The following is a 23,211-nucleotide window of genomic DNA, read 5'->3' as shown; positions in this document are numbered from 1 at the left end:
CTAGTTAAATTCAATAATTCTTACAAAGGGCAGACAAATAAATCTAAGATTAAACAAAACAATCATTAACTGTAACATTTTTGTTTTGTTCTATACACTTTTCTCTTTGGGAGATGTGGGTAGTGGGTGTGATTAGAACCATAATCAGCTCTACAACAGTATTAGACTGACATAATTGATCAAAGATTAGAAAAGCTGGACAGGAACTGGAGTTGTCTGATGAGAGGATTAAGAGTCTCCATGAGTTTCTCACAAGGATGGTTATGAATGCCTTCGTAAGTCGTTACGATGATTTTCGGATCTTTTGCTGATCTTTGCACTTGTTTCTTCACATTGCATGTGTGGTACGTACATCTGTAATAGCTCCTGCATTTTGTGAAAAAAGAAAACAATTAATTTTTGTGGTTTGATCTATTGTTTAGGTTTTTTTTTTTGCTAAAGACTATTGTTTTAGGTTATATTTTGATAAATAAATCATTTTTGCTCATAGTTCCATATTCCATACATGCGTATATATAGAACCAATATATTATAATAAAGCTCTCGACTTTAGATAAGAGTTATATTACAGTATAAATTCAGTAAATTAATATTTGATAAATTAGCATTGATAAATTAATTAATAAAATTATTTATGATTTAGACTAGTATATACAATTGGATAAAATAATAGTAAATATATGATCTTATTAAAAAAAATTAATTACTATATATATAATTTATATAACATAAATAAATATATTTTTGTCTTTTCATTAAAATGAATTGTATCTCAATCAAAAACGTATTTTTGTTTTAGGATTCAGTATACATAAAACTATCAAATAACTTAATTTTAAAAATCAAATGTTTCTTTATGATGACATGACATACTAACATTGATGACATGGTTCGAAGAAAATTATGATATAGACATTTCTATTTATTGTTGAATTGTATTTTAGGTAAATTGTTTTAAATATGATAATAACTTATAGATGATCATATAATAAAATAAATTATATACTAATAACTAAACTTTCGAAATATTATTTAGCTATATTTATAAGTATATAATTTTTATTATTAAAACAGTTCTTCAAAATACTATGCATTTAAAAAGTTTTTTTTCAAATTATAACATGGACATTTACATTCAATGTTGATTTGTATTTTTGGTAAGTTTTTCGAATATGGTAATAACTCATAGATCATCATTAATATAGAAATACATAATATAATAGTATAAATAGAAATATAAATATTATTTTTAAATTTTCAAAATTTAATACTATCTTATAATTATATAATTATTTTTGTAAAATAATTCTTTAAAATTATACAGTGTTTAAATGTATTTTGTAATCCCAATACTATTAGTATTTTTAATATCCATAATTTTAGAAATATTATTTAGTTTTATGTTTTGATAATTAAATACCTGACAAATTTTCTCTTAGATTTATAGAATTTGATTTAATATATTTTAACCAAAAGATATACATAAAGGAATATTTTCAATTTTGTAATTTTAAATATATAAATATATTACTAAAATATATGTTTAATAAAAATATTATTTAATAATAAAATTTTACATATTATTAAATTAAGATTATGTATTATAAGCAAATAAGAAAATCAAAAATTAACAAAATTTGATTTCCAAATAAATTTTAAATTTTAAAATTTTTATTTTTGTACATGGTGGAAGAAAACACCTAGTTGTTTATACGAAAGCCATTACCTTATAGAAAAAAAATAAAAATAAAAGGTTTTGTCTATATGTATCGTTTAGTGTTCAAGACAAAACTAAATCCTGCCGGTTGTTTAGCTAATGTTTTCTGGCCATGAAGATTTTTTGGTCAAGCATTCCATGTGTTGGATATATATACACTTTAGTAATGTTATCGGTTCACATATATACATGCATGTGCTCATATACGATGCATGAACATATACAAATTCAAAGATATGAATGTGTTAGTACGTACCTTGGATGACCATTATTCTTGACAGATTTCTGACCATACTTTCGCCAACGATAACCATCATCAAGAACATCATCATCACTCCTCGTATGAAATTCAATCCTTGGAACTTTCCTCGATCTCTTATCTTTCTTCTTCCCTTGACCTCCGATTTGATCATTCTCAGGGGGCTGCGTAGGCACATGAAAACTCGTTGGACACCAAGAAGATGAAGAAGGCTCTAATTCTCCAGGAAGTGCTAACGGAGGCATCATCATTAGGGTTTCATCAACAAAAGAAGAGAAGGTGTTGTCGCTGTTTTCGACATCTAGGCTTAAGGTAGGAGGATTTATGTCTTGTATATCCATATTGTACTCTATAAGTCTTTTTCTTCCTCACTATATGTATAGATGCGTAAGGTTCGATTCTAAAGAAGAAGTAAGAGTAAAAGGGGAATTGGGGCCAACTAAGTTCACCTAATTTTTTGTTCAACTGCCTTTTACTTCCATTTAGTTCCTTGCATGTGTTAATAACCTTTATACTATATTATCTTCCTCTATTTCCTACCTCTTTCCTTTTGTCCCTTTTAGATGTGAGAGATTGTTTTTTTGGAACACTTGGAGATTGTATAGAATCACACATATGTCGTCATCATTATATAATCTGCTGAGAATATTACCCCATCTACGTACCTAATAATTAGTAATCCGTTCAGTCAAATAAAACTTTTGGTCAAGGATCTAGATGTTTAGGAAGAAACATTTAGAGGTTTTTTTTGTTTACAATAAAAGCATAAGCTGGTAAAACAAAAAATTAATTCTTACGTACGTGCGGTAAACCATAGTAGCAAATACGATTTCTTTTTGGTTTTGATACTGATCAAGCCTACATTTACCCCCAAGTCCCCATAGCAAATCTCATTGATACAATGTGAAGATATTCAACTCCAAATCAATTGGTCGGTAGAGTGGTTTTATGTCCAAGCCAAAAGTGAAAAATACTAGTTACATGTTTTTTCATTTGGATCAAACCACCTTTTTAATTCGGGTATATGTCAGAACTGACTGGGTTAAATTTAATATTGTGTTAATTTTATGACGAGATTTATCTTAGAATTGAGTGAGGGATGAATAAACACATTCTACTAGTGGTGATAAATACAAAATGTTATCAGAGTGACCTAAATAAAACTATAGCCTGTAATAAATTTCATACATTATTCATGGAAATGAAGCGGCGTGGCTCTACGTATAAACGACTAATTCAACTTAGTTATGGTTGTAGTGGGTAAGAATCTCATTTGACTCCTAAAGTAATTAGCCTCATTCGATTATATGAACATCTAAAGAATATTTGTTAAGCCTTTTTTTCAAAAAAAAAAGAAGAAGAGTATTTGTTATAATTAGCCTTCTTAGACACTTTTACCATTTTCAATAATATTAATTTTAATGCCCACCAAAAAAAATAATATTAGTTTTAAATTTTATCTGAAATTTATATACGTTTTTGCGTTAGCACTTTTGACGTTATTGTTAATAGATACTCAAACATACCATCCCCGGTTAATGAACTCCCACACATGTTCCTTTGGTTCGTGGATACCTCGTGCAACAAATGATCCTATAATCATTTTTTTTTGTGCTTTATTCTTACTATCACAAGACCACTTTCTGATAATATCATTAGTTTTCAACTATTTCTTCTCGAAAGCATAATTCTGAAATACTATTTCATCTCAAACACTCCATTTTAAGTGTTTCTATGAATATATATGTTGGAATTCATTTTTGACAAAATGGTTTTATACCATTTTCGATAAGTATTCGGACGAAAATGTTCGTCTAAATAATTGATGTTTGACATTAGTATTCGTATATCAAAATCAGAAATCGGAGTTGTTTTAAATGAAAAATGAAGATCCAAAATGAATAATATAAAAAGCTTGTAAAGTTTTACATTTGGCTAGATTTAAAAACTAAGCAAATGTATCATGATATTTAGGTTTGAATGTTGATTTATTTGATTAATTGGACTTTATGTCAATTAATCTACATTAAAATCTTATTCTTAAGATATTTTTGTTTTTACTTAAATGTAAAATATAAACCCAAAAAGTATATTGATGGATTTTGATTTGGTCAAATCCTCTTTTGACTTGAAAAGAAAAAGGTACAAGAGTCATGAATTATGGAATTCAAATTTCATTATTGCTCTAATGGGTACCTTTTGTTGACTTCATAATGACATAATTTTTCCTCATTTTTCTGTATAAAAGAAGCACTTGTGTTAACTCATTTGTTAGATTCATATTCAAACAAGTATAGCAAAAATAACTCTCCCACTTGAATATTTGATTCTTTATTTTCAGTCCTTTTTTATAGTTTGAAAGTATACACAAAATTTGTTTAGTTAGGTTTCTGATAAAGTAACGCAAGTCAAAAGATTTTTTACAGTTGTATTTAGGGATTCATTACGTTATCGAACAGTTGCACTATATAACGTATTTTGAGTTAAGGAAATAGATAATATCCCGTCTCTGCGATTTTATCGTCTTTTTCTTAATCTTTGATATAATCTTATCAATTTTATTCTTTACAATATTAAAAAATTCTTAGTTTATATAATATGGTTCTATCATATATAACCAAAATATAAGTATTTTAGTGTCAAAATCATTTTAAGCTTTTTCCGCACACCACTAGTATCAAAAAGTAAAAGTTTGAAATGTTGCAATTTTATACTATAGTACATTTTTCGAATAATAAACATTTTATAACTACCAATAACATTTATAGATAGGTATATACATCTTAACACTTTAAAAAAATTAAGGTTTATAACAAGTCATAAACTAAAAAAAGTCATAAACTAAACCTCAATAATCTAAACCATAAATCCAAAAATATAAATTTATTAAATGATTGGTGAATCCAAATTGATAAGTATATGAGATACATTATAAAAATTATTCATTACTTGAAAGTATAAACAAAATTTAAAAACATTTTCAAAGTATAATAAAATATATTTATCAGAAAAAAGTATAAGAAATATTCATACAAAATGTATTTTTCCAGAAGTTCAAGCTGGTTCTAGAGTTGAGCCCAGCCAAAAGCCCACATAAGTCTGTCTATTATATATCTCTCGTTCCCTTCCGACAGAGAAGGAAGATGGCAGAGGAGCTGCAATTCCAAATGGGGTCGATTCTGGGAGATTTGCCGTCCTTCGATCCTCACAATTTCAGTCAACATCGTCCCTCCGACCCTTCTAATCCCTCTGTGAGTCTCTTCCCTCATTTTGACTGTAATCATTTTGAATTTGGCTAAAATCGGATCTGAGAATAATATGAATTGAGACTTGGTTTCAAAATCTGATTCTAAGTATTGATATTTTCGAAATTTTGTTCAATGAGAGATTGGAATGTTACATCTTCATCTACTTTTTCTATTGGACCTTTGTGAGGAATCAAGAAAATAATCATTTTTTTCTCCTAACCAGATTGATTGATCTTAGAAATCATATAATTCTGTTTCCAGTTGTTCATTGAAATGCCCCATTCTCATTTTGATTGCATGTTCTAGTTAAATTAACAATCTTTTTTTTTGTATGTATGAACTTACAGAGGATGGTTCCAACTACCTATCATCCAACTCACAACCGTACTCTTCCACCTCCGCATCAAGGTATACTAACTAGACCAAAAGTCTAACTACTTTTACCTAGTTTAACATTTGGCCTTGATTGAGTGATCTTATTATATTATAGACAACTTTTAAGAAGTATTTTACCATGAATCACGTCTCTGTTCATGGATAGTTCTGGTTTGCAACCATTTATATTCTCTTCTTCGTCTTCTCTTTATGTGTGTGTGTGTGGGTGGCAGTGATAACTACGGAAGTAAAGAACATACTCATACGCAGCTTCTATCAACGAGCTGAAGATAAGGTACTAAATATTCAATCTCAAAAGCATTTTTGTTAAGTGGACATTAGAAACTAATACAACATGTGCGGCGGTATAGAACAAGTCCTAAAACTCTTTTTTTTGTTTGTTTGGGTGCAAAAAGCAGATGAGACCAAAGAGACCGGCTTCAGAACATCTGGCGGGTGAGCACGGGAACAAGCATTTCCGTGCCTCCTCCTCCTCATCTGCTCAGGGCTTATGAAAGCTTCACCTGGTTCAAAATCTGTAATGGTCATTACTTGTGCTACGCTTCTTATTAGTGTTTTTTCTTTTACAAAGAAGTTGCTTTGGAGGTAGAGAGAAAAGATAAAGAGCAGCTCATTATGTGATTGCAGAGAAAATGTTGTATCAGTTGTATGTACATAACATCATTTATGTTTTTCTTTAATTTTTAAAATATCGTCCAAATCACATTGTTAGCTTTTTGTCTGTTCTGGAATGTAAACTCGATCTCTCACAACTAATACCGACATTATTTTTATGTCCGAGTTCATCGAAATGATGACCAGGTGATTGAATTGTGATGTATAGTACAGAGTCGCAGCAAATGGAAAGAGGGCAATGATAGAGCAATTTAAGCATGGTCAAAAGCATATAGTTTGGTGGAATTGGCATAGTAAGAAGAAGAAGACAGGTGAAATCTAATGAGACAACTTTGAAAAAGAAGTAGCAGAGATGAGGAGGCTTATGTTATGTGTCTGCTGCCATTGGTTGTCCTTTCGGAATTTGTCATTTTGACAAAGACTTATATAATTGCAGCTTTGGTTATGGATTTTATTTTACTGTACTTGTAAAAGGCGAGTGTTCAAATTCAAAAAATCGCTAGACTCGGTTTGGTTTAATAATTCACAAGATGAATCGAATTTAGACCCGGTTTATTTTCAAACCAAACAAATATATTCCAAACCGAATTTTACAATTGAGATGCATAGTCGTTTCTTCCGGTACTCTATCGAGAGAATCATGAAAAACGGAAAATGTCAATTGGTTACTTGTTGAAGAAGTAAGTAAAAATATTCTAAATTTGTAAGAAAGATATAAGAAATGTTACTTACTGCAGTAATAAAATGAGTATTATCTTTTGTCAAAAAAAAAAAAGAGTATTATCTTCTTGGGGACTTTTTTTTAGCCAGACCAACGTCTGATTATTTGGGATTAGATCATCATTGATAAAACGTTCGATGATTTGAAGTCTCCATATATTACCTGGCCAAAAAACATGCTTCTAGTTAATGCATAAAACAATCAAAAGGGTCTGTTGTAAAACCAGATTTTTTGTTGATTCACCTGGAGTTCATGCAAATAAGCCAATCCTTGAGCTGCACCAAGCATGATCTCAAGCCTTTGTTTCCATAGCTTAGCTTTTTTTTTTTCCTCTATTTTATTATTAAAAGGCCGAAGCCTGAAATTACAAACTAAGCCCAAAGAGCCAACCGAAAACTACAAACAAACTAGGCCAACTGGGCCTAAGGCCAAACATCAAACTGACGCCAATTCACACGCGTCTAAACTAACGTCGTGGATGGCCACGTGTTGGTATCGCTGTAGCAAAGTTAACACGCGTCAAAGACCACCGTGACGCCACCTCCGAGAGAAGCACGCCGTAACAAGTCGACGCTTCAGCGGAATTCACCGGCCAGTCGCTATCGCCCACCGGAGAGCATCAATCGAGACTGTCGAGATCTCATCCGGTTGCGAAATCGCCATCTTCACCCTAGTCACCAACGAACCTTCACTAGTTCAACAAACCGCCGCTTTCATCTTCTTAGTTTCATACTCAGAGAGCTTCATCGCCTGTCGAGATTTCAATTGAGCTACTTAATTGAAGACAAAGCCACCATCCTATCACCCCTCACAGGTCAAATCGGAGCCAAACCCCATCACACACCACAAGCCGGCAACGCAGTGCTTTGATAGCCACCACCCTCCGGGGTCATAAGTCGGCGACGACTGAGTTAAGGAAATCTCATCATCCCAGAGTCAAAAACGACAACACATATACATCGAGAGGAGAACATCCGACAAGCCCTCCTCCTCACGATCGACAGACAAAAGAAAATACAAACTAGAAAATAAAATCCTAAAACTAGAGCCGGACCGACGGTGGCTGTGGAAGCCCACCCGTCAGCCGGAAAACACAGACACGGCGGCGAAGCTTTTTTCTTTTCTTAGACAGAGGTGAGAGCAACCTTAATAGATGCTGTCTACCCAAATGAACTTGTCTCATAAAAAATGAGAAAAAATGTTTCCATAGCTTAGCTACCCGGTATAATATAAATCCAATAAATTGAAAACTAAGAAATAGTTAATGGTGTTTGACCAGAAAAAAAAAAGAAAAAGAAATGGTTAATGGTGATGGTAAGCGTAGAGGTTGTTAGTTTGGATGTAAAAGCAACTTGGTTATTTTAGCCCATAATATACCGGCCCAAACTAGAAAGCCCAATAGTAGATCCGACGCATAAACCCTAGAGAATACCCTACACATGCTATAAAAACGAAAGAAATTAGGGTTGCGCGAGAGTAGAAGGAGAGAACGCCGTCACATACATACACAACACGCAAGACACCTTCTCCGTCGTCTCCTCCACCAATCTCATCGCAATCATGGTAACATCTCTCTTTTCGAATGAAAAAAACTCATCTCGAATGCTGATCAATTTGGCACTCGGTACTTGTTGCAGATTATGTCAGAGGAGAACCGTCGCGCAATCTCCAAGTACCTCTTCCAAGGTACGCTTCTTGCTTTGTGAAATGAGTTTATGCATTGGAAGAATAATATTTGATTGATTTTGTTGTAACAGAGGGAGTGCTGTTTGCGAAAAAAGATTTCAATTTGGCGCAGCATCCTTTGATCGAAGGAGTTCCGAATCTGCAAGTCATCAAGTTGATGCAGAGCTTTAAGTCCAAGGAGTACGTGCGCGAGACGTTTGCGTGGATGCACTACTACTGGTTCCTCACTAACGAAGGCATTGACTTTCTGAGGACTTACCTCAATCTCCCTTCTGAGATTGTTCCCGCCACTTTGAAGAAGCAGCAGAAGCCTCTTGGTCGTCCCATGGGTGACCGTCCTCGGTATATAATTTCAAAATGTCAATCTTTAGTTTCATTGTCCTGGGGATAGGAATAGGATTATGCAAAAGAATATTCTTTGGACCTGTAGAATCACTAGTAGGTTGCACATGAAGTAGATTAAGTTACTTGTCCAGTGTTATGTGTAAATGATTTTGATATATTTTTTTTTTTGCAGTGGCCCACCTCGTTCTGATGGAGAGAGGAGATTTGGTGGTGACAGAGATGGATACCGTGGAGCACCTAGGTCTGGTGGTGAGTTTGGTGATAAGAGTGGAGCTCCTGCTGATTACCAGCCTTCCTTCAGGGTATACTATATCTTCTTTCTTCGCTTTGAATTGGCTTCTTAAATGCTTACTTCTTGCTTTAATTCATTTTGCGAACTCTCTTAGTGGTTACTCATTATTAGTATGCTAGCTCAGTAACTTTCCAAGCTACTGTTTCTCTGCTTTATATTGTTTTGAATTCTGTAAATACTCTGCAACTAATAAGTCTCGCTCAAAATCATTTTATCTATTTATTTTTTCTCACTGAGACTTACTCATTTCTCTGGAGCCTTTTAGCTTCCATGATTGCAAAAAATGCCTGCATTATTAATTTAAACATATTTTGATGGAAAATACAAGATTTGTCTTCATTCATCGTTTCTTAAGCAGTGTGTAACTAAATATCTGTTTGGTTTTAACAGGCACCTGGAGCTGGATCTAGGCCTGGGTTTGGCCGTGGAGCTGGTGGCTATGGTGCTGGTCCAGCTTCTGGATCTGATCTTCCTTGAAAGGGAAATGTAATCCTTGTCTCTTTTTTGGTTATATTGTACTTTGGATTTGAGATGAATTATCTTTTACTCAATATGATTGTTTTTTTACGTTACAAAGAATGTTCAATGTTCTGGATCGTTACAAATTTTTTAGTGTCTGATGGTTTAAAGTTATAATTTTTGGTTTTTTATTTGGACACAACACAATTAGAGGTATGTGCAATATTGTTAAAGAAAGACTTGTCGTTTAATACTAAACGAGGACTTAATCCGTGTTTAAGTTGGTTTTATATAGTAGAATATATTATAGATGTTTAATAATAACTACTTTATTTATATTATATTAATTTTTTATAATTTGATGTAGTTGTATTATTTGTATATTAATTTGTTGCTTTTATTAATTTATTTTAAAATTAAACAAGATACTAAAAATGACATGATTTAACAATTTCTTTCCATAAAAGCTCTAACATGATTTACAGGATATTTGGCTTCGGTACTACATTTTTTTATTTCGAGAATAAACTCAGACTAGATGTTGACCTGGTATTTTTCAGTTTGCAAATCTAACTTATTCTTTTATAAATAATCTAATGTTGAAAGTAATATAAATTCATACTTTATATTTTTTATATCTATGGGTTAACTATTATTTAGCTTTTTAGCTTTAAAAATAAATTATATGATAACTAAAACAGTTAAATGGTACCCTTTTCCAAATTCCTTGTTTTGATACGTATTATACAGTATTTACCATAATAAAGTTACAAAATTAACAGGTTTTAGCTATAAACGTACTACGAGCCTAAATTCAAAATTTTGCTATTCAATAGTTAAATATTCCCTCTGTTTTTATTTGTAAATAGTTTTACTTAAAAGTGTTAGTATCAAGAAAATGATTACTTTTGAAAAAATAGCATTTAATATACAAATTCAATCAATAATTAAAAGGCATGTATTATTTGATTGGTCATTAAATATCTATTTAATGCAAAAGTTACTTTGGATTATGTGAACACCTTATATTGTGAAACAAAAAGTTTTGGCTAAAACTACCAAACAGAAGAAGTAACTTTAATATTGTTTTTTCTTAAAATGGTTTTTTCTTATAAATTATGATAAATTTTTTTTTTTTAAAATATATATCTTCAAATAAGAGAGGGATCAGATTAAACTGAAATGGGAACGCCCAATTGTCGTAATAAGAGGTTTGAGCGGAACGCTCTTCACGCAATAAAATATGCGAGATATAAACCCAATCATCACATCCCCTTTAAACCTGAAGGATCATACTTCTTAAAATACTGTACTTATTCTCTTTTTATAAGCTCACTCGTTATCACACGTCTCTCCACACAGTCGATGTGGGACAAAAATCTGAAACCTTTGTTTTAATTCTTTCCCACTTACGTCCGTCTTTCTCCTTGTTTCTAAGGTAAAATGTCTCTGACTAAGACGCAAGGGCAATATTTAGTTTTAGAACACAGACCTGAAATTTGCAATTCATATTATATTTTGATTCAAGGTATTCACATAACACCAACCTTCATAAACTAAAAGGAAACTTTTAAAAGAAGACAAATCAACTTGATAACATCTAGGTCCATCCAACTTAGGAAACTTGAAGCCATGCCCACATAGACAACAAAAAGCTAAAATAGTCTTACACTGGATTACTACTATTACTTAACTATAAGTTGGATTCATTCTTCATCAAACCAATCAGTGACAATCCTGCACTTTCTAGACCTTCTTGGAATCTTTTTGATTTTCTTAATGATGTCAATATTGTGAGATGTCAAACAAAGTTCCACATTGGATATTAGACAAAGTAAAGTCTAATATATAAAGAGATGTCCAACTCCAATTATTACGAGACTTTTTGGGAAGGAGCCCAAAATCAAATCCATGCGGGCTTTACTGCTTCGGCCCAAAGTGGACAATATCGTACTAATCGGATAAATAGAGTTGGACATGGGCTCACACAATCCCAACAATTGGTATCAGAGCGGTTTGACGAAGATCTGCAAGAAAGACTAAAATACCCCTCGAAAGAATGAGGAATCCTTGAAGAAAGAAAAAGGAGGTCTGTAGCAGAAATGTCAGAAGATCATGGAACCTGTGATGTGATGTTGTGGGAGAAGCATTCTCAAAAAAAAGCCCTGTGATTAGGAAACACACAAGAGATGAGTTGTGGTTCTTAGTTTGAAGGGGAGAATGTGAGATGCAATCTAAGTCCTACATTGGAGAATTAGACAAGAAGTGTCTAATATATAAAGAGATGTTCAACTCTAATTAGTACGAGGCCTTTTGGGAAGGAAACCAAAAGTAAATCCATGCGGACTTATCATTAAGGCTCAAAGTGGACAATATCGTACTAATAGGACAAGATAGAGTTGGACATGGGCTTGGAAAAGCCCAACAAATATGTCATCACTGAAACCTTCGGTTAAAGCCAGTTCCTTCAGGGTAGCGCAATTCCTCAGAAAATATATCGCTAATTTCATCTGGTTTGATGTTCTTGTTGTGTCTGGTGTCGAAAGCTCAACATACTTGAGAGATAATACGAAACACAGCGGCACATAGGAGAGTTTGATTGGCGATTCCTCTTTATCAACCTCAAATTCCTGATAATCAATAATACCCCCAAAACAAAGAGACAGTCAAGTGTTATGCGATATGAAAAAATTACAAGCAAATATGTAAGTAAAGACTCACAAGGACGAGTGTGTGAAGATTCGGGCAGCAACCAAGAAAGGTTGGCAGCAATTCCAAAAAAGATTCAAGGAATGAAGCATGCAACCAAGACAAGTTAGAGAACTCAGGTAACAGTTCCAATTTTGAGTAATCATGGATGACCTGTGTTACAATATTAAAAAATGTCACAATCATAACCATGCATTAGTATATAAGTATATCAGTGTACATATACGTACCTCCATAGTATTAGAAGAGATCTTCATGGCGGAGACTGTGGATATCCCGGTGAGGAAATTACGGATCATAGTCCTCTTGTAAGAATCATCATCATCATCATCCTCCCCATCTATCTATCTTATTAAAGCTGAAGTACAATTTCAGTGTGTTTGGATATTTGAATAAGAGTATTAAAAAAAATTGGTGTGTTTGGTTACTTGGATAGCATTTATAAAGAATAAGTTTGTTTGGAAACTTGAATTGTAGTTAAAAAATTGTTTGGAAACTTGAATTGTATTTTTATTAAAAAAATATCTCTATCCAAATAAAATCAGCAAATCCATTTAAACTTCCTACATTTTAGGAAACCATCAATTGATCATATATGTTTTCGTGATACACAATATTTTTTCCCTAGATTTTTAAATTAAATAAATATCATTCGAATATTATAAATATCGTAGGAGGTTCGAGTTGGATCATTTTCGGTCCGGGTTGGTTTGTAGCAACCTAAAAATATATCAATAAACTTTCATTTTAAATATGGCAGTAATAAATAATTTATATATTAAACTGAATTAATGAAAGAAATGATTTTGAATTCAAATGTACAGTACTTTTATATTGTTTTTTCTTCAGTTCATATAAACACAAAAAAAATAATATAAATATGTTATATTGCTATGTAAATAATTGTTTATAGATTCTTTAGTTGACTAATTTTTGATATAGCTTATATTGAAAGAAATTTATTTTAAAAAATTATATGAACTGAAGAAAAAACAATATAAAAGTACTGTACATTTGAATTCAAAATCATTTTTTTTAACAACAAACTAGACAAATAGGTTGAATTGTATACAAATTACTATGTAAATATTTAATTAATCTAGAAATATGTCACATTGTTTAAACAAAATATCAATGTAAAAGTATTGTACAGTTATATTCTAAAATTATTTATTTTAACAATAAGCCAAATAAATATATTGATTGAAAAGAGAATAAAATAAAGTCAGAAAACACATAGTTTACCAGAGGCACTCTAATATGTCGAATTTATTATAAAGAAAGTTTTAATAAGATAAATACATTCAATAATTACAGACAAATAATATTTTTCATAAAAATAAAAAATAATACCCGCACTTCCGAAGCGCGGATCAAAATCTAGTTGAAATTAACATCGATGTCTACTTCTGCAGAGGGAGTAATACTGTGAATGATGATGCTTCCAGACAAGTGATCATAGAGACTCATACGCTCAAGCTTCAGAGCATCGATCTCCACAACGTGATCTTCAAAGAGACCAACTTCGGAATCTTCAATCACTAGAGCCGAACTTTTTAAAGACTTGGAGCGCACACGAATAATTTCAAGAAGCTCAAATGAATCCCTGATTATGGTCAACTTTTCAAGAACAGGGCAGCTAGTTATAAGCATCTCAAGGTTGGATTTGTCACGTTTAATCGATTTGTCATACCTTACTCTATCTAAATGCATAACCTTGAGGCAAGGCAATGAAACATGAAACTCTTGTTTCAACTCACACAAGGCTACGTGGTTGAGGCTTAAGCTGACTAAGGTGTTACATGAATACAGCGAAAGAGGCATACAAACTAGTTCGTCCTCATCATCTGAGTCGACTTCAAAATCAAGATGACGAACTCTACGCCTAACTAAAGCATATATCCATGACTCTAGAAAACTATCATCATCATCACCAGTATCCTCATAATGATAGATCAACTTGAATCTATTCAAGGCTAGATTTTCGTCGGATTCAAGAAATCTATCGACGAACTCGATGAAACCAAAAACATCACCAGCGAATTGAAGTGAGTCCAAGTCGAAAACAGGAACCTGTAACCAGAGATTCCTCCAACGTTTCGACAGAAGGCTGCTTCGAACTGAATCTTTTGTCGGGAGAAAAGAGAGTATGTGACAGAGCAATGGATCTGGCAAATCGTTTATCACTGAGTTGCTTCTTCTTTCCTCTGAGTTGCTTTTCTTCTCTTTCGCCAACCTTTTCTCCATTTCTAAACCCTAAATCGAACTCTAAAACCAACAGACTAAATCACACTCTTTTTTTCCCCAGTAAATTTTTATTCTTTGAACCCTTTAATCAACGAAGTTAATTATTTAAAAAAGCAGTTATTATTGTTTAAAGGATATCTGTCGCAGTTCAAAGACCAAAGGTAAACTGTAATAGCACATGTGGCAGAGACAGCATTGTGGAACACAATTGATTTTTTACAATTTGGAACACAAATGATTTCCAAGCATGCACAAAATTACATCACCAAGCTCAACAATATGCAGTTATTATGTACAATTTGTTGATACATTCAGGAACACAAATGATATTTTTAGCTTTAAATAGAGAAATTAAAAAGTCTTTGAAACTTACTGATTTATTATTTTTCTTCTGTACTAAGATGCCACATGACTGACAAAGCCCATTTTCAGTTTTATTGAAAATTATGCCTTTCATTGAAGAATTAAATTCAATATCAAATGCCATCATAACCTAAAGAACTAGGCATAATTTGAACCTACATTCTCACCAAATTGATTTCACTTTGGTACTGGAATCTCAGCCTCCAAAACACAGATAATCCATCTTTAAATATAATCAATTGAATGGAATCCACGATCGTTGTTTCCGATTTGAAGATAGATTAACAAAATCAAAAGGAGTAATCTCATGGTTTGCTCATATCTATGAGTCATAAAGAGGTAAGATCATGATTAACCCCAATATCTTAATCGGGGTTCTTAACTTCGGCTAAGAAACGGTTCTTAATTTTTTTTAGATTTTAACTAAGAAAAACTAAGAACCGTCTCTTAAATAAGAGATATAAGAGCCGTTTCTTAGCCGAAAGATGTTAAAAATGAGTTAAAAACCCCAACTAAGAGATCATGGTTAATCATGCTCTAACTATCACAATTCCTTCTTTGATGAATTTAACCTTTTTATCTTTTACTTTTTGGTTTTTAACGTTTACCACATGCAATTGCCAGAGTAAAGGATCTTTGTTAATTGAATGTAACAAAACACTGACATCTCCGATCTATGCAGATTTTGTTAAGAACTTGGATCGAAGACTAAGTCAAAGATCTGAGAAAACCATGTACGCTGCTGATTTACCGATGCTACTAAGCTGTTTTAGATAAATTTGTTGCTTACCCTTTCTCCATGTTCATGATATTATTTTTTATATAGGAATCGTCTCAGGATTTATGTCGGATAAGAAAGCATACAGTTTACAAATATAAAAGAAAACACCGGAGAATTATGAAGTCACAATTTACAAAAAATCATGATCAAATTTTGTAAAATTCACAAATTCTACCCAAATTCACTGAAGCATAATCAATCATTAAGATGACAAAAGAAAAACATAATCATTAATGGTAGATGACTTAAATGTAACATGAATTATTTTTGACGATTTATATAGGTTTGTATGTGATGATTATATAGGTTTGTATTTGATAATTATGCTTTATAAAATTTGTATTCTCATTGAAATATACAATTAATAAATGATTTTAATAATGTTATTAATTAATGGTATAAAAAGCGAGAATGATTAAGTTGTGGAATCTATGAATATTTTGTCATTTTAAATATATTAAAAAATTATGTTAAATTAAAAAAGAAAATGACATGATTTTGTAAATAATTTAAAAATCAAGGGCTTAATAAGTTTTGTTTTAATAGTATTAGATCTATGGTAATTAAAACAGTAAAACATTATTTTTCCAAATTCCTTGTTTTAATAAGATTACACTATATTTTCCATAATATAGTTACAAAATTAACAGATTTTAGGTATAAACTTACTACGAGCCTAAATTCTATTTTTTTTTTCAAAATTTTGTTATTCAATATTTAAATAACTTTAAAATGGTTTTTTCTTAAAATGATTTTCTTAAAAGAGTAAGATAATTTTTTCTCAAAAGCTTTTTTAAAGGAAAATATAACTTGAAATAGAGAGGGATCAGATTAAACTGACATGGGAGCGCCCAATTGTCGTAATAAGAGGTTTGAGCGGAACGCTCTTCACGCAATAAAATATGCGAGATATTAAACCCAATCATCACATCCCCTTTAAACCTGAAGGATCATACCTTCAAAACTCAGTACTTATTCTCTTTTTATAAGCTAACTCGTTACAACACGTCTCTCCACATAGTCGATGTGGGACAAAAAAGACCTTTGAAACTTACTGATCTTTTTCCTTTCTCATTCTGTATTACGATGTCACATGACTGCAAAGCCCGATCTCAGTTTTGTTGATGATGCCTTTCATTGAAGAACTAAAATCAATATCAGAAGCCAACATAACCTAAAGAACTAGGCCTAATGCAATCTACATTCTCAGAGTTCACTATGGTCCTGGAATCTCAGCCTCCAAAACTCAGATAATCCATCCTTGATGATTTTTCACAAGTACAAGGTTCTGTTTATTTTGAGATGATTTACTCAATACAGACCCTGATGATTTGGAAACTGATAAAACTCCATCAATTAAGGGATCTAGCTTTAGCAACGATCTACTATGTATGTGAATATAGGCAACAATACCTAAGCTTTGAGACAGAGCTATACTACAAATCTCTGAATACACAAAGACAACATATAGATCAATATGAATGTATCATCTTAAACTACAAAATGCTTATGCATCTAGATTATACAAAATTTTCACTCCGTCTTATGTTTCTTCTTCTTCAGACCAACTAGCTTCTTAAGCCCACTCCAACAACCTGTATGCTTAACGGCTCCATCACTCTGCTGTTTCCATTCTCTACTACTAGTTTCACCTTCCTCCGCCATGATCTGTACACCGCACTCAACAATCTTAGAATGTGCTTCGTTGCAAATGAATTCAAATTGAATATCCGAGTCCACTTCAACCCATCTGTCTTCTTTAAACAGGGCCCCAGGAAATATGAATAGGTGTTCGGTTCGGAGTGGAGGATGGTACTTCTTTGAAAAGCACAAATTCGGATAGAATTTAAGTTCATTGATGAGAATACCTTTGCTTTTTAGACGACAAGCAATATAATAGCAGCGCTTTGGAGGGTGTTGTAGGTTTGGAGAAAGCAGGATGCAAACCTTGAAACTTGAGGACAGAGGGAGAGTCCCCTCAGGGATGGTTATGGAGTTTCCTGTGGCTTTGTGAGTGAACTCAGAAGGGATTTCTTTACCTGGAAAACACACACTCTTGTAAGCCCATCGTTGTATGATTGCTCTTCTTGCTTCTTCATCTAGTTTCATGCAGTTGAGGAACCTGACTTCTCTGTTAGGATCGTCGAACCATGAAGATATTTTCATCTCACCTTCCTCCCTCAACATCTGGACACCACACTCAATAATCTTTTCACTAATAATCGAGTTGCAGCTGAATTCAATTATTGAGTTGCAGCTGAATTCAAATTGAATCTCGCTCGTAGTCGCTTCCAGTGCAACACATGTGTGCTCTCTAAACAGGGCCCCAGAAAAGACTAACATGTGTTCACTTAGGAGTGGGGGAGACATTGTCATTGAGAATTTAAGTTCATTGATGGTAACACCTTTGCTTCTTAGACGACAAATAATTATAGTTGGGGGGGGGGGGGGGGGGTTGAGACCTCTCCGGATGTAGAAAGCAGGAGGCAAGCCTTAAATCTTGAGGACGCAGAGAAATTCCCCGAAGAGATGGTTATGGAGTTTCCTTTGGCACTGTGAGCAAACTCTGGAGGGATTTCTTTACCTGGTAACCGGACACTCTTGTATTCCCATTGTTGAGTGATTACTCTTCTTGTTTCTTCATCTAGTGAAAAACAGTTGAACAATGTGATTTCTCTGTATGGGTAGCTGTTCAGATGGGTAGTAGAACGTGGAAGATACTCTTATCGCATCTTTTTCTGATTTAACACACTTGCAGTCGTCCAGAATAATATACACAGATTTTGGTTCACAGAAGGAGAAACAGACACTTTTGAGGGATACACAATCCTCTGCATCCAGCTTTCTAAGCGAAGGCGGAAGACCCTGCAGTGACACCAGCTTTCTGCAGTTTTTGATCCTGAGTCTTTGTAATCCAGGGAGACCTATGATGCAGTCTGGAATCTTCTTTATATCACTGTTGCTTAGATCTAAATATCTTACACCTTTTGGAACGTGTGTTAATCTCTTGAGGTATTTGCTGCCTAAAAGAAACTCCTCAAGACGAAGCCATCTTTCAGCTACAGATGCAGAAACATCTTTTATCTTTGTATTCTTTACATGAAGATGTTTGATGTTGCTAGAAATATCTGGAAATGATCTCAATCGTGAGCAATCATCCATGATTACAAACTCTAGAGATGCTAAATTGATGTTGGTGGGAATAACCACTAGCTTTTCGCATCTCCTCAGGTTCAAATTCTCCAGTTTGTTTAGATTCCTAATTGAAGAGGGAAGCTCCACCAGACTTATACAATTCACTAGTGATAGTGTCTCAAGATTAGTAGCCTCCGAAAGATTTGGGATTTCTTTCAACCAATAGGAATCATCCAGGTTTAACTGTCTTGAGATTTGCAAGGGGCTTATAACTACCTACTTCCTAAACCAAACCAAGAAAGTTCTCTAACCAAAACATCTAGTTCCTCTAGATCATCTACATCATCAAGAATGATAAGCACTCTTTGATCTTTTAGCCACTCTTTTACAGCACCTAAATGATGTACCCTCATCTCCCTTTGGTTCAAAACCTTAGACAGAAGTTGGCTTTGCAAACCCAACTTGGAATCATAATCATCAACACCCAATATGCTCTTATAACTACCCTTGAGGTTCCCCATAAAGCATCCAAGTCTAAAATCGTCAGAAAGGTGATTGAATAAAGCTCTAGCAATGGTGGACTTACCGATTCCCGCAGGACCCCAAATCCCAATCATCTTTGCGTCATCACACTCTAAGCATAACAAAGTGATCAGTTTTCTCAAGTGATCTTGCAGTCCCACAATCCCGTCAAAGTCCCTTGACAGTGTAACATTCAGTTTGTTTATAACATCTGTGGCAAACTTTTCTACCATGGCCGCTTCATCAGTCCTAACAAAAGAAAGATTCCAAGTTTATACAAATTATGTTATTTAAAGTATGTAAAATAAATTCATTAATCTCAAAGAAACAACAAACCAGTTAAGAAAGTGCTCTCCAGCAATGGTTGCTACATATGCCAAAGCTTCTATCCATCTCTTCTTTTCTTCCTCAGTTTTCACTGCACATGTTTTCTCGAATGCTCTTCCAAAATCTCCGCTCTGTTTCCGTACATCTGACGGATCAACTTCGTAAAAAATCGTCATCACAATCTGTCCAGAAGCTTCTTTGCAGTTCAAGATTTCAACCAACTCATCTAAACACCAGCTGGAAGAAGCATAATTCTTTGAGAGCAGAACGACATAGACTCTTGATTCTCTAATAGCTTGTACAAGTTCAGGTCCGATCGTGTGGCCTCTCTCAATCTCATGATCTTTGAATGTCGTGATCCCTTTGCTTGCAAACTGATGGCGTAAATGGCTGAGAAGGCCTCTACGAACATCTGGACCGTGGAAACTCGGAAAAACATGGTATCTCTTTATGCGAGGGGAAGAAGAAGATGAAGAAGAAGAAGCCATGAGAGTAAATGAGAAGTTGAAGATAAGTATGTATGAGAAATGTATGGAGTAAGAAACAAGTTGCTTCTTTATATACTTAAATGAGAAATTGTGAAAAAAGTAACTGTACAGGAAATGAAAGACCCAAGTCGTCGACGACTATATAAAAAAAGAAGAAGAGAAATTTAAAAGGAAACTACAAAACAAGTTTCCCACAAAAGTCTTCATGGAGGACCCCGGTTTCATTATGGTTGTCAAAAACGAGGACCACTGAATAGACAATGAGACCTTCCTCCATATTTGCTCAATTATGTTCGAAGTTCAGCGTTCTTTTGAGTCATTGGAAAGCACAAGTAACGTTGACCTTAAAATTTCTTACATTTGCATTCAGTTATGCTTGTTTTTTTTGTTTTTTTTGAAAAACTTATGCTTGTTTTGTTGATAGTAATTAGAGCACTATATTAAACAAAATTCAAAGCTCATAAGTTTATGGGTTTACTACTTAACATAATGAATATTGATAACCAATCAATATTTGCAATAAACAAAAGCATCATCAGTTCATTGGTTTACTTTTTGATGAACACAATGCCAACTTAGTTTGATCTCTGGATAATCATTAAAATTGTCCCCGAAGAAAAGTACGCTCTATCTATTGAACCTAAGTGCCCTACGTGTTTAACAATCTATCTTATTAAAACAGAAACATTCTGTTAGACATAACATTTATTTTGTAAGTTTTTAAATTAAATACATCTTTATACTTTATAGTTAAACATACATTAAATCACTAATGTTTATTTCTTTATACTATTATCCATGTTTCCAAACAATATACTTATTTCTTTATAATACTATCAATGTTTCCAAACAATATACTTATTTCTTTATACTACTATCAATGTTTCCAAACAATATATTTTTTATACTACTATCAATGTTTCCAAATAATACAATAATTAATCTTAGTTATTTTATATTTATCATTTTCTCTTTAAAATTTTGTAGGAACGTCATAATTTCATAAATTGCAAAATAGTGAACTTTAAAATTTCGATTATAAGATTACAAATTATGACACTATTACAATTTAAATCCAATTAGATTACATATCGGTCATCCATCAGTTCAATCGGTTAGTCTCGGGTTTTAGTGATTTTTTAATATGAATATTTTAAAAATATAAATTGATTGTCAGATCTCCGGATTAACCAGTATAATCACAATCGGGTTGAATTTAAAGATACTGATTTAAATACAAAAATATTTTAAATACACACTTTAAAAATTACCAAAATATTTGTTAAATTATTAGTAAAATTTTTCATTGTAAAATATCCCGCGCTTCAAAAGCGCGGGTCAAAATCTAGTTGTGATTAATCGGACAAAATTGAGAAACTGATGAAGCTAATACGAGTCCATAAACAAAAAATTGTATGAAGAGAAATACATGTATATCGAAATGAATATAAGAGCATTACTGACACTTGCCACTTTCTCTCTGAAATATTGCAATTCACAAATAATTTATATTATACTGATTCAAAGGTATTCATAAGATAGAAGGAAGGCTAATAGAGTCTGGTCGAGAGTAAATTAGCTTGATAAACATAAAACATCTAGGTCCAACGTAGGAAACTTGAAGCCATGCCCACATACACAACAAAAAACAAAAAGCTAAAATATTCTTACACTGGATTTACTACTATACCAAACTATAAGTTGGATTCATTCTACATCTTTTCTACGATATATAAGTTGTGCGCCAGTCCATGAGTGGTCAATGCCCTAAACCAAAACTAAAATATATACTTTTTTTTTGAATTATACAGAGGTATTCTGGCCCCACCGAAGTGGTCCAGACTAGTCATGTGTTGCCACATGTCGGTCCTCTGTCCCTGGCGATGTCGAAATATTAATTCTCCAGTGGCCGGGATTCGAACCCAGGTGGCGGAACTCACAGCTGTGAACCTTTACCAACTGAGCTAGAAGCCCCGGTTTCAAACTAAAATATATACATTAATCAGTTGGGTAAATTTTTTTATTTTAAATGGACAAATTTAGCTTTGAAAAAAAAAACTGGATAAAGATTTCGTGCCTTACACCACCGATAGAAGCCTACCCAACGGACCGGTCAAGTCAACCGGTGACAATGCTGCACCTTCTAGACCTTCTTGGAATTTTTCTAATTTTCTTATTGATGTCATCAACGAATCGGGGCAGCGTAATTCCTCAGAAAGTATATTGCTAATTTTATCTGGCCTGATGTTCTTGTTGTGACTGGTGTCGAAAGCTCAACATACTTGAGAGATGATAGGAAACACGGCAGCACATAGGAGAGTTTAATTGCCCATTCCTCTTTATCAAACTCAAATTCCTGATAATTAGTAATACGTACCCCTGAAACAAAGAGATAGTCAAGTCTTATGGGATATGAAAAATTTACAAGCAAATATGTATGTAAGACTCACAAGGACGAGAGTGTGTAGATTCGGGCAGCAACCAAGAAAGGTTGGCAGCAATTCCAAAAATATTCAAGGAATGAAGCATGCATCCAATACAAGTTAGAGAACTGAAGTAACAGTTCCAATTTTGAATAATCATGCATAAGTATATCAACCATGTTAAGTGTGCATATACGTACCTCTAAAGTATCAGAAGAGATCTCTAGAGTACCAAAAACATCCTCACCGAACTGGAGTGACAGAAGGCTGCTTCGAACTGAATCTCTTGTCGGGAGAAAATGACTATCCTATTAAATTTCTCTTATAATAAGATTAGTTAATATAATTTATGGATGATAAATTATATATTATATTATTTATTACATTGTAATTATTTAAGTTGTTTCGAAGAAAACCGCCATGGTCTTGTAAGGCTTAGCGCCTAAACATTGCATATACGACCACTTTCTTGAACACT

The 23,211-nt window shown here is 33.1% G+C and overlaps 4 protein-coding genes and 4 pseudogenes across 5 annotated transcripts in view; 2 read left to right on the top strand and 6 right to left on the bottom strand.

Annotated features, from left to right (window-relative positions):
• Positions 1–27: 27 nt before the first annotated feature.
• On the bottom strand, positions 28–2,347 carry LOC108855084 (probable WRKY transcription factor 24). The gene is made up of 2 exons (XM_018628792.2): positions 1,974–2,347; positions 28–366 (listed from the first exon to the last, which is right to left on the bottom strand). The coding sequence occupies exons 1-2, from the start codon at positions 2,315–2,317 to the stop codon at positions 180–182; spliced, it is 531 nt and encodes a 176-aa protein (XP_018484294.1). The 5' UTR covers positions 2,318–2,347; the 3' UTR covers positions 28–179.
• Positions 2,348–5,068: 2,721 nt separating this feature from the next.
• On the top strand, positions 5,069–6,323 carry LOC108851584 (DET1- and DDB1-associated protein 1). Of its 2 annotated transcripts, none has more exons than XM_018625039.2 (4): positions 5,069–5,227; positions 5,572–5,632; positions 5,833–5,894; positions 6,019–6,323. In XM_018625039.2, exons 1-4 carry the CDS (start codon positions 5,120–5,122, stop codon positions 6,112–6,114), a joined length of 327 nt encoding a protein of 108 aa, XP_018480541.1. In that variant the 5' UTR covers positions 5,069–5,119; the 3' UTR covers positions 6,115–6,323. The 2 variants fall into 2 exon arrangements, with proteins under 2 accessions (XP_018480541.1, XP_018480540.1); XM_018625038.2 differs by having other exon boundaries at positions 6,016–6,323.
• Positions 6,324–8,367: 2,044 nt separating this feature from the next.
• Positions 8,368–9,915, top strand: LOC108849055 (40S ribosomal protein S10-2). Its single transcript, XM_018622554.2, has 5 exons — positions 8,368–8,519; positions 8,594–8,642; positions 8,714–8,984; positions 9,160–9,289; positions 9,670–9,915. The coding sequence occupies exons 1-5, from the start codon at positions 8,517–8,519 to the stop codon at positions 9,754–9,756; spliced, it is 540 nt and encodes a 179-aa protein (XP_018478056.1). The 5' UTR covers positions 8,368–8,516; the 3' UTR covers positions 9,757–9,915.
• A 969-nt stretch (positions 9,916–10,884) lies between these two features.
• Positions 10,885–23,211, bottom strand: part of LOC130494661 (uncharacterized) — a 35,718-nt gene continuing 23,391 nt past the window's right edge. The window contains exon 2 of the transcript XR_008945378.1: positions 10,885–11,230. The gene's annotated coding sequence lies outside the window, so the exon portion shown is untranslated. The remainder of the gene's footprint in view (positions 11,231–23,211) is intronic.
• LOC130512184 (small nucleolar RNA Z279/snoR105/snoR108) lies at positions 10,902–11,012 on the bottom strand (annotated as a pseudogene).
• Positions 11,232–14,694, bottom strand: LOC108852978 (F-box/FBD/LRR-repeat protein At1g16930-like; annotated as a pseudogene).
• LOC130512183 (small nucleolar RNA Z279/snoR105/snoR108) lies at positions 16,661–16,772 on the bottom strand (annotated as a pseudogene).
• LOC108849665 (disease resistance protein RML1A-like) lies at positions 17,209–20,430 on the bottom strand (annotated as a pseudogene).

Source organism: Raphanus sativus, chromosome 4 (assembly GCF_000801105.2).
Source record: "Raphanus sativus cultivar WK10039 chromosome 4, ASM80110v3, whole genome shotgun sequence".
NCBI lineage: Eukaryota > Viridiplantae > Streptophyta > Magnoliopsida > Brassicales > Brassicaceae > Raphanus > Raphanus sativus.
This window is presented reverse-complemented; position numbering and strand designations above follow the sequence as displayed.

Coding starts and splice junctions, on each gene's coding strand:
- LOC108855084 (XM_018628792.2), bottom strand. CDS start 2,317: ATGGATATACAAGACATAAATCCTCCTACCTTAAGCCTAGATGTCGAA. Junction 367..1,973: donor AAGAATAATGGTCATCCAAG/GTACGTACTAAC, acceptor CACAAAATGCAG/GAGCTATTACAGATGTACGT.
- LOC108851584 (XM_018625038.2), top strand. CDS start 5,120: ATGGCAGAGGAGCTGCAATTCCAAATGGGGTCGATTCTGGGAGATTTG. Junction 5,633..5,832: donor TCTTCCACCTCCGCATCAAG/GTATACTAACTA, acceptor TGTGGGTGGCAG/TGATAACTACGGAAGTAAAG. Junction 5,895..6,015: donor ATCAACGAGCTGAAGATAAG/GTACTAAATATT, acceptor GGGTGCAAAAAG/CAGATGAGACCAAAGAGACC.
- LOC108849055 (XM_018622554.2), top strand. Junction 8,985..9,159: donor CCCATGGGTGACCGTCCTCG/GTATATAATTTC, acceptor TTTTTTTTGCAG/TGGCCCACCTCGTTCTGATG. Junction 9,290..9,669: donor ATTACCAGCCTTCCTTCAGG/GTATACTATATC, acceptor TGGTTTTAACAG/GCACCTGGAGCTGGATCTAG.